Genomic DNA, 11,825 nt, shown 5'->3' on the forward strand with positions numbered 1-11,825 from the left:
GCCAAGTTCGAGAAACAGATTTAGATACTCTGCAGAGGTTTTTGCAGGAATTAGACTGAGCATGAGTGATCAGTATTGCTATCAGTGAAAAAAAACACCAGTCAAGTAGAGAAGCAAAATGGCAGAAAAGATATATCAAGACATCTCTGTCTAACTAAACACCTCTTCAGCATTTTCATTAAAAAAAAAAAAAGAAAGAAAACAAAAATACACATTTTCAAGGAATTTGGGAACAGAAATCCTACCAACCAGCCATTCAAAAGCCATTTACACTAAATAATACATTCATAACCAGTGGAGCTCAGTATCAGACTATTCTTTCAAAGGAAGTTTTGTTTCATAGAATTCCAGAATCAACATGAATAACGCAGATAACGTCTTGAGCGTTAGTTCTCAAACAGCACAAATAAATACAAACACGTGGCCACACACAGCATTAAATCAATGATATCAACTGCAGATCCAAAAAATTCATCCGTCAACGCCTCACACGTTATGTACTTTATTGCTTAGTCTTAAGCCAGGAATGAGTTATAGCAAACTTGCTACTGGAATTTATAATTCCCATTGTCTCCCCATTGCACTGTTTGTCTCCTTGTTTTAAGCGCATATGAAACACTGCTACTATGCATGGTGGTTCCTATACCTTTACAGCCATAATCCAAAATAAATCTACTAACCTATTATATGGCAGCAAGAAGTTACTTACAGCAACAGGAAATACATTATCCAGATAAAAGCATAACTTGTTCTTAAAACCTGGATTCCTTGAATCAAACATGAAGAGCTTGAAAAGGGTTTTCTTTGACTGAAGCTAGCAACCAGCGGTTCAAGTTTACAGCCAAGGGAGCAAAACTTAAGCGCTTTGGCTGTATTACCTTCTCTACAATTACATATCTAAAATATGGCCGCAAATGCCTTTGGCATCTACTTCCAGAGATTTTTTAAAGAGATTCAAAGAAGCACAGAACACTAACGTTATCTTAAGCCAAAACTGAAGTCAGTACTTCGATTACAGTGGACCAATTTTAAATACAGAAGAGAAATTTACAGTTACAATTAACACGTCAACCAAAGAATTAGTCAACTACAAGTCTCTGTCATCAGCTCGTATTTTCGTGTCTTGCAACTCAATCCCTTTTTTTTTTTTAAACAGAGAAACATTAATCAGTATTTGTATAGATGCATATTAAATGTTACTCAATTTTAAAATTCATTTCTACTTTAATTCTTTCAGGATAGAGAATTATTCATTCTTCCTCCCAACTTTTAGCAGCAGAATTAAGTGCTAGCCAGACTAGCAAAACTTAATCAAGAAACTTACTCAAGCTGCTGATTTCAGCTTATGAATATACCACCCTCATTGAATGACAGTATACTTACAGAGGCCAGATAGGAGCCTTCTTTATTAATCTCACCATCACTTAGGTCTTACACGCATACAATTTTATTGACTGATCTCTAAGATAGCTTACTAGCAACACCAAAGCAATGGATTTTTCTTGCTAGTACACATTTGTTTGAAGAAAAAGGACTGGAAGCAACTTGCAAATGAAGCAACAAGAACTGCCCATATGTAAGGGCACTTTAATTGCTGAAACTAAAGAGAATCTTGTCTTTGGCTGATCTTGATGAACTTGGACTGACCACCTCAAAAAACAGACGAGCAACAACCACCACCACCACCAAAAAAAAAGAAGCTGAGAGAGACAGAAATGAATTTACCCCGAGTTACACAATTCGGTTAAAGTTTGTGATAATCCTTCCCCGTCCCTTTTTCTTTTTGTTATTTCCCTGGATATTTTAGGAAAAATTCCTTCTGAGGGAAAAATTCAGGGCAGTAGATGGCAGCCACAGCAACATTCCTCAATCATTAACTTGTCACCTCACATTAAGTAATCCAGGCATTTGAACACTGCACAATATTCCAAGTTTGATCTCATCCCTTTCTTTACATTTTTCCTCTAATGTACCATTGTGAATTTTGCTTCTTCATCTCTTCATGATCAAAAAAGTAGTGATGCTTATCTAAGCATCTGATCCAAATAAAGTCTCTCTAAAGGTAGCTTGCTTGCTAACTCATCTCAAAACTGAGACAGCGTCAACATTATTTCATAACATATTTCAACAATAGCATAGGAAGTTCAGACTGAAATCTTTGCATTTCTTTAAATGCAAGTCAAAGTTTAGGAGCTTTGTGATCTGGGCTTCAACAGAGGAAGACTAGCTACATTTAGGGAGGGAAAGTTCCAAGGGACAGCATTCAAGTCTAGATAGCAAGATCTGAAAGCTTGCACCCAGCATACAATGACCAAGTCTGAACCCTTTCACATACAGCTTTTAAAAAAAAAAACTCACACATACACACACGCATATAACATGGCAGCAAAAGTCTGTCAACATCTGCAGGCACACAAGAGTCGGGTCTCCTCTCTACAACGCATATAGTGTTCCTCCCCCCCTCGCACCAAAAAAGATTACTTACAAGATAAGAGTATTTTGCAACAAGATTAAAAAAAAAAAAAAACTCTCTACATCCTCACATCTCAATTCGTATGCCTCTCCGTAAGTATAGGAGGGTATGAATACTCTAGGCAGGTTGATCATGTGAAAATGAAAGCCAAAGGGAAAAGACTTTCATTCAGCAGCTATTCAATGTGGCTAGCCTACGACAGATTTACAGCGTTCATGTTCCTCACTCCCAGAAATATTCTAGGAAAAGCCAGGCCTTCCTGGCAAGAAATAATCAATGTAATCTGCCACTAGTTAAAAAAAAAAAAAAAATTTTTTTAATTCTTCCTCTGCCAGGAAATACCTGGAAAAGTCTCTACTTATTCTAGCTATCAGGAAATTGCATCATTAACATCTAGTCACAGAAGAGGAGGCATGGCTCACTGCACAAACTGCAAGGGGGATCCGTTTGTCCAATGTAAGAGGAAGAAATACACATATGGTACTTCACATGTGGAGAAGGCATCCCAGCCAAGAAGAGCATATGCATTAATATTTAGAAAATTCACATCTCAGTTCTGGTTCTGATGGATCACTGTTTAATGAATGTTCCTGCTTTTGTATATATCTGCAGTAAGTCCTTTCCAGCCTAAGTCAAATCTTACCCTGCAGATGTTACAGATCTTTATGCAGGAGAATTGGGACCATCTGGTAAGGAACATGAGCTCAAAGCTTTAACTCATTCCCTGCTCTGCCCAGAACCAAACTACTAATTCCCTTACTACATCAAAGCATTTGATTCTTTCCACAAGAATCACTGTACTGTGAATGACAACCAAAGCAATTACTCACCACTGAATATTGATTGTCTTACTCCTTTGGCTATCCATTGAGATGAAAAAAGAAATCACACTTCTCCGAACAACAGATCCAGTTCTGAACACAGGTAGGTTTCACTTGATTATCTGCAAAACATGAGGCTAATACATCTCTAACAGCTAGAGAGCTTTTAAGTGTTTCAGCAATTGTCTTGGTCTCCAGAATGAAGTAGATGGAGCATTTAATTGCTTAAGAGCTGAATCAAATTCTATTAGCCAGACAGTTGCATAGCGGTTTTGCTAAGTATGGATCAAGAAATAGGATGTTCTGTAAATATACCTAAAAGAGAATCCCTGTTTGTCTTGCTGAAAAAGTTCAGTACAGAGAATTCCCAAGTCTTCTACACTACCCCTCAAAAATTAGGTTAATTTGAAGCGTTCTTGCTCTTAGCACCTTACAATTTTCACCTGTTCCTGCAAAACAGAATATTATCCGTTTCCCACTCAGGAGTTGAGGGGGAAGGATAATCATACCACAGTACAGCATGAGTAACTTTATCAACACTTCATTTTCTAATTATAATTCTATTTCTAAATGTAATGAAAACCACATTTAAAGCATAGCTTTGTAACAGATAAACAGTCTACAGAAGTAATTTAAAAAAAAGAAATCAATTAAGCATTGGCTGAACTTCTGCTAAATTATACCATCAAGTGGTAGATGTAGCTAAAGGCATGGTACTCTAAGCTAGCGCCACGCTGGTAGATTTACACAGCACAGCACTTGCTCGTACTGGTGCAACATCACATCCAAGCTAAAGCTGCCCAACTGCTTCCAGCTCAAAAGTACCCTACTAGGAATAGTCTTAGGGCTTTCTGTACCATACAAACCTTCAGAGTAAGAGTAAGTTGAAACACTAACCTGGCACTGCATTCTCTCTACAGCTGCAACAGGTGTTGCTGTTTTCTTTGAATTCAGAAACCTGAATAATCTGATACAGTAAGTTTTCAGAACAAAAGTTAACTCGGGAAATGAAGATGTAAGAGACAAGCTTCCTTATTAAAAGGGCTTCAGGAGATTGGATAAGAATTATTTTGTTACTTGCCAGAATCCTAAGTCAGCTAAATTTGTCAGCCACAGAAAATACATTTTAGTTAGTTTAGATATTAAAAAAAAAAAAAAATTTAGTAAGTTTATGAAGGTTAATCAGCATGTTGGAGTGGAGAAATAAATCAAAGACGTTCCATGTGCTCAAGCTGCAAGAACTGGACAACTCCCAAAGTACTGAAAGAAAGGTATAACAATTTTAAGTCCAGTAGTAAATTGTTGTTGTTTTTTTTTTTTAAATAGTCAACAAATGAGCATGTTGTAATTGCTATTTCCTATATCAAAAAAGGCGAGAAAAGGTTGATTTCTGTTTGCCCATGTTATTTGAATATTGCATGAGGCTTTAGAAAAAGTTCTGAAGGATGCAGAGGAAGATGGTATACCAGTTCAAATTACTTCAAGACAGCGATCTTGCCAGTCTCCTCCTCTGTGAGAATGTTTTTCTTCAGGAAAGGAAATCAGAGGAGGTCTAATCAAATACACTACCCAAGAGGGAAAAAACTAATCTGAAGATGAAGATTAATACTTATTCTGCAGCTCCTTCCTCTTTAACCAATTCTGAAATAGTTTATGCTGAAAGAAACATTTGTCAAGCTAGAGAGAAATTATTGCTGTTCTTTCAGGTTCTGGTCTTGAACTAGTCTTATTGATAGTGACAGCATAGCAGGTACGATTAGTTTATTAAAGGGCAGGCTCCTCAAAACAGGCACTCCCACCTTCTCTGGTTGTGCTCTTCTGTGCCTGCAAATTATCAGGCCCTCTCTTCTGGTGACATTAGTGCTTACGGGGCACAGCGAAGCGGGTCAGGAAACCGACCCAGTTTACCCAGTGGGAGTTTTCTGCAGGTTTGGTTTTTCTATTTGCTTTCTCCAAGTCGGACCAGCTCCTACATCCAACTCAAAGCTGTGTAAATACAAATGTTAGCCCAAGAGAGAGCGCAAGAGTTTACCCTTTTCAGCAGCAGCCCACCCTTAGGTTGCACAACTATAACTTGTTAACATCCTTCAGTTATCTCCAGCTTCTCTGCAACAAAACAAAAACAAAGTAGTATGAACAATGTCAGTGGTTTGCTGAAGACAGTTCAAGGATTGCATAGTTCCACAAGTGTTTTGGACTACGGAATATCGTCACAAAGGACGGATCAGGAGATTCATTATGCAGTTTAAAACTACAAAGTGCGCGTGGTCCTTATAAAACACAAACCCTAGAGGACTAATATGAATTGCTGCTGAGACAGAGCAGTATATTAACTATCACCATCATCAACAAAAAAAAAAAGAAGAGAAAGGAAAAAAAGGCAAGTGTGATATCAGGACAAGTAAAGTGAGGATTTTCTACAGAGAGATTAAAAAATTTAAAAAAAGCATTAAAATGCCATTTCATGTGATGCTGGTAAAACCTCTTCTGGGTACAGGTGCAGGCAGCTCAGTCTTTTTAAGAATGATGAACAACAACAGTTTTAGGCTTCTAGGAAGTCCAGAAGTACAGAAAACAAGACTAAAAGAGATTGCCTTGTTTTATTTTAGTAAGATGAAGTTCAGAAAGAAAAGTCAAATATTTTTTAAAAATATAAAGAACAGCAAGAAAGGAGTTAAAGGAGTTTGAGCTAAATTATGTTGACTCAAAAAACTAAGAAGCCTACCGTTGATAAGTAACATTTAGTAAGGTATTAAGAGACTGCAATCTGCTAGAGGGCCTCTGTCTTCATTTAATAGGGGGCAATAGGAGGAACTAGTTTTTAAAAATACAGACTTTACATGATATGGTCAGCTATCCTGACAGCTGAGAAACAATCTAGAATCATCTTCTAGTCTTGTGATCCTAGCAGAGACAATTTCTAAAGTTTCTTCCGTGCATCTTTAGGTGCCCTCTGCTTTCTTTACAAATACTGTTAGACACAAACCAAGAATTAAGACAAGGTTAGATGTGCAGCAGTCATTTACCATTTTCAAGAGCCTATACATTCTTTGTTAACAAGCAGTGCTGAATAAAGCCTTTTCACTAAGCTTAAGTAAACATTTGAACAGTTACCATATAAGAAGATCACAATGTTCTTTCAAGAAAGTACAAAACCAAAGCCAGAAAGATAGTTTAAAAAAAACTATAATTATCCAACCTGAGTCAAAGTCAATCCATCCTGCCTCAAAACTATCTGTAGCATTGCCTTTTTTCTTACTTCTGTCTCCAAACTCAGAGGACAGATGCATGGATTTCTGTGTGAGAGAAAGCAGAGTGCACAGTTGCATTTTTAAATGTTTTTTGTTTTGGGGGGATGGAGGAGAGGAAAGTGAAGATCTTTCTCTGAAATCACTGCCTTCTAGTCTGTCAAGGGAACTAACTAGTACATTTATTAAGCATTTAGCAAACAAGAGAACAAAACTACCAGTAGAGGGCTTGGTTCACATGCTATCTACTTACTGCAGCTGTAAGTGACTGAACAAAAGACATGTGTTAAGTCAAAATGCTTCCCATACTGCAAAGTTTTTTCTTCTTCCAAGAAATATCCCCCCGCCCCCAATCAAGGTGATGCTAGACTAAAAACGTTATACACTAACTCATGGTAGCGAATAACTAAAATATTGTCCAATTTTGAATGTTTAAAAAGCATTCACCTTCTAGAGGGCAGAACAATAAGGTCTATAATATTAGGGTATTGTTCCATTTAGGAAGATAAAAAGGCAGATTTCAAAGTAAAGAAGAAAATTCTTTTACATACTATAGCCTTACTTATAGATGTAGCTGACCTAGGCAGAACAGATATTCCTATACTGCAAGATGTTTGTTTTATTAGGCTATGTTAATGATGTTCCTGATGTTTTCTAAAGGCAGTACCCCCCCCCAGCTGCACTGAGGATACTGCTGCAACCACAACAAAATTTTATAGGGTTGCCGCTCAACTTCTTTGCCAATAACCATTATTCTCAACCCTAAATCTCTGGAGACCAACGCTGCTGCAAAGCAGCAATTTATCTATGACATTAGTGACTGTAACAGTATCTCCAAGTTCCCTCTACCATCCCTCTAAACAGAATGAAGATTAATTCATACTAACTGGGTAAGCAACACACTGATCACCTTGGCCATCTACAACCAGTGATAACTGAAGACAAGCCCCCTTGCTTGAAATGGAACATGGTAGATCAAGTTCAATAGTACGCAACTCATGCGGATTAGAGCATCAGAGCAGCCCCCAGGTGTGTTTCCACAACCAGTTTCAAGAACAATCCCTTAACTTCTGTGCTGTAAAAGTTACTGTTGCAATGACTAAATGACACTTGAGGTGATTAAACACCTCTCCTACCATGACACCAGGACAAACTCTTGTCATAAGGGACGCCTTGTGTACGTGTATGTGTATCTTCCTCAAACAGTGCTTTTCTGTAAGAACAAAACCCAAAGAGTAGTTAAACACACGAATCTTGTAAACAAAACTAAGAAAAACATTTTTCTGCCCTTTAATTGGCGCTAGCATCAATATTACTGGAATAAGTCTCAAGACATATTTACTTTTTTAAAAGAAGAAAAAAGAGTGCAAAATCCAACTGTAAGATGAAATAGTGAAATACAGAGCAGTGAACCACTTTATTAGGAAACAGAGTTTTGGATCAATCCTGCCACAAAGTAACTGCCAATTTTGATGCACCACATCAAGAAGCTAACCAAATCAAAACCAATTATATTTCCCACAGCAAATCAGGCATTTTGTAGGCATAATAGTACATTTCCATTTAGTGCAAGTTTTATTCAATGGTACTAGGACATATGAGGCTACCATGCTAAGTCTTTGACACACATACTGCACAAGTTAAGTTAGTGCAAAAGTCACAGCTGAAGAAAGGAGTTTAATTTTTCAAGTTTGTAAGCGCCAGGATCCTATCCTAAATGCAAGGTATTATTCAACACTAGACACCATGACCAGTAATTAGCAGGAGCTGAAGTCACTTTGGGAATGAAGATAAGAGATCCTCTGAAAGTCTGGCTAAAAAAACAAACAAAACCAGAAACACACAATGCAGTTTTATGAGCTTTTTTTTTTTTTATAATACCAAATGTAACAAAAAAATTGCAGATTGCACCCCCTTTTCTTTTTTTGAAACACTTAAAAACAAAAAAAAAGTCTTCTTCATGTAAATACCTATCCACAGCACAGAACAAATACATGACATTTTAGAAAATAGTAATTTGAGTTAAACAGTGCTTATAATGCAGCTGTTCTGAGAGTGATCCAGTAATTAGGTCCACCCGCAGATCCTATATACCATAACATATCAAGAAAACTCCTTCCTATGCTTTCTAATATAATATGAAGAAATCATGGTGTTTTTTTTTTTTTTTTTTTTTTTTTTTAGAAACTATACTTTCAGAATATGTTAAATTCTTTATGACACTATTGAGACGTTTCAGCACAGCACTTCCTTGACTTCTACAATATAAACACACTCAAATCCTGTCTGCCAAGGTTAAAAATTCAGGTAATTTTCTGCTTACAGGAAAGAATATCTAAGGACTTGCTCCCTTCTCCTCCTCCTCATCCTAATGTGGACCAGAAGTCAGAAATTAGGTGAAAATAGGCTGAATTTTTTCCAATGTTGTGTGGTTTTATTTACAGTTTATCTAACTCTATACACAAAACAGTAATTGGCCACTCCCATTCAATACTAACTTATAATCAGACTAAAGAAGAAAGTCAGTTAACTCTGTGGGTAGGGGAAAAGCAACAGTAATTTATTGTTACAGTTAGTAAGGATTTTGATATCTAATCCGAGATGTGCTATAGAGATACTTCCTTGCAACACCAAAAAATGACTTACATCTAAACAAATGAAGAGTCATGCTTTCAAGAAACATACTTAAGGAGTGGGGAAAAAAAAAAAATATATCAGTTCAGCTGCCCTGAACTGCCTTATAGACTGGGGGGAGAGGGGGAGGATTGGAAAGGGAGGAACATGGGACACAGGACAAAATGTGCTCAGGACGGCTCCATTCAAACCAGTATCAGTTTATCTCATTGACTTTAAAGGGCATGAACTTCACCCTTAAAAAAAAAAAACATGCAGATTAAGTACATCTTTCTTCTTGCCTCTTTCCAGTAGTATGTGGGCTACTATATAATCTTAGGAATTAGGTAACTACAGCATACATTATCTATAAAGAATAAAAAAGGAATCTTATCAGTGACACATATTATATAAACTAATGTCAAACACAGCAAGATACTAAAAGAAACAGGAGAGCCTTAAAAGAAAATAGGTGGAATTCCATGAGAAAACACATAAGGAGTGAAAGATAAGATGAAAAGAGTTCTGGAAGAAGAATATTCTTCATTTCATTCAGATGTAACCCACATGTTCCCTTTTTTCACTAAACCAGCAGAAAACCCACTAAAATATGTGCTTATTAGAGCATAGCCAAATACCAAGAGGCAATATTCCGACTGCAAGAAAACAGCATTGTGATAGTCTAATCTGGTTTCCCTTTTAATATGATCTAAAAATGACATCAAATTCCAGGTTCAGCAAAAGCTTGTCTTTTAATAAAGACAGTCTACAACACAAATAAGCTTTCATTGTAACTCATCTCATAACATACTGACTCTCCAAAAAAAAAAAAAAAAAAAAACTTGACATGCACAGCTTGAAAATTTTGGAAGCCTTGATCACAAAGCCCTCATCACATGCAGGGCTATTTAATGCGACTGAAGAGATTGCTTAATATGAAGGAGCTTCAACTATATCCATGCAATCTGCACCATTATGCAAGATGACCGTTTGGTTCAGCATTAGAGTGCAGAGGGAGAAGAGAGATGGCATGCCTTTCAGCTGATTACCAGATAAACATCTTGTCACCACTAATAGCTAGTGCATCCCTCTATACCTCTAGTATCTCTTCCAGTTATTTGCATTCCACTCCCCAACCTAATATTCCTTGCAGACCTGGAGCTTCCCATTTGCTGAAGGCAATACAGACTAGAAACAGAAAACTGATCATCTCCACATGAGAGCCTCTATCAGCTCTGGAGAAAACATCTGCCCTGCTAACATATAGTTATAGCTACCTCTTATGTTGGGGGTCTATCTCCCAGAAATATAGAGGAGAAAAGACCCACTGCACCACTGAAAGAGAACAAAAAGACATAAATGACTCCATTCAATCGCACTGCTCGTCTCTTTGGGAGCGCGGCAGGCTTTCACCTCCTATAAAAACCCACCTATATTTCAGCCCAATGCACAAGCCGCCAGAGCGAAAACAAACCCTGAACAGTAAATTTGTCGCCGAGATGTCACCGCACCGGCCGGGGGCGGCCCTAGCAGGCGGCAAGGGGGCGCCGGCCCGGGGGCTGCTGCCGCCGCTCCCCCTGACAGGCCGGGCCGCCGGGTAACGGCCGGCGCGCGCGGCGGGCAACGGCCGCCGGGTAACGGCCGGCGCGCGCGGCGGGCAACGGCCGCCGGGTAACGGCCGCTCACCTTGTCCAGCTCATCGTGCAGCTCGGCCAGGCTAGGCCGGATGAGCTTCTCGCCCAGGTCGGCAGCCGTGTGGCGATAGTGGTCTATCCGAGGCACAGCGTCCATGGTGTTGTGGCCGAAGGTGCGCAGGTAGTAGGTGTTGGTGTGGGTATCGTAGTAGTAGTGGTGGTGCCCGCCGGAGTGAAGGCTGCCCTCGCTCAGCACCGTGTCGCCACCGTTTTGGAAGCTGACATTGCCGCCCTCCGAGCTGCCGCCGCCGGGCTCGCCGGGGCTCTCATCTCCGGCCGACGGGTCCACGAAATTCACCCGAAACCGGCCCTTGGCTTCCTCGCTGCCCTTCCCTGCCACGCCGCCTTCCTCGCCCGCCTTCGGAGGCGCCTCCGGCGGGCGGCCGGAGCCCTCGGCGACCAGGTCCACCTGGAAGCGGCTCTGGCTCGGCGTGGGACCCAGCGGTCTGCCCAGCGCATCGCCCACCGCTGCCGCCAACCCCGCGCCGGGCTCCGCGCCGCCCGCTGCCGCGGCATCCTTGCCCTCCAAGCGCGGCTCCTCACCCACGGCCCCCGGCACGGAAACCGCCTTCTGCTCTGCGGAGCCGGACGGCGGCAGCGCCGTCAGCTCCTGCTGCTGTTGCTTCCCTTCCATGTCTCCTCCTCGGGCGGCCGAGCGCAACCGGCGGCGGCCCCGGCTGCTCTGAACCCCCCTCGCGGCGGCGGAGGCTCCGCTGCTTTAAACCGCCAACCAGCGCCCGGGGCTGCACCGCACCGGAGACAACGCAAGGCGCCGCGCGCGCCCCGCCCCGCCGCAGCGCCAGGTGATGATGCTGCCGGTGCCGCCGCCGGCCCTCCCCCGCCCACCGCGGCAGCCCCCCGCCTCCTTCCCCCCTCTTCCCCCCGCCGCCGCTTTCCGCTCGCCCCGGCTTCCTCTCAGCAGGAGCCGGCCGCACCACCTTCCTCTTGCCCCACGCCAACCGCCCTCTTCCTCGCC

General features: G+C 40.9%; 1 protein-coding gene across 2 annotated transcripts in view; it reads right to left on the reverse strand.

Annotated features, from left to right (window-relative positions):
• Window positions 1-11,675, reverse strand: part of LOC138064425 (solute carrier family 12 member 2-like) — a 63,564-nt gene extending 51,889 nt beyond the window's left edge. Inside the window, exon 1 of one of the 2 annotated variants that reach the window (XM_068926963.1) lies at window positions 10,842-11,675. In XM_068926963.1, the coding sequence (XP_068783064.1) occupies window positions 10,842-11,483 (642 nt within the window). In that variant the 5' untranslated portion in view covers window positions 11,484-11,675. The remainder of the gene's footprint in view (window positions 1-10,841) is intronic. The other variant, XM_068926964.1, reaches the window with a different exon arrangement.
• Window positions 11,676-11,825: the final 150 nt, after the last annotated feature.

This window comes from Struthio camelus, chromosome Z, assembly GCF_040807025.1.
Source record: "Struthio camelus isolate bStrCam1 chromosome Z, bStrCam1.hap1, whole genome shotgun sequence".
Taxonomy (NCBI): Eukaryota; Metazoa; Chordata; class Aves; order Struthioniformes; family Struthionidae; genus Struthio; species Struthio camelus.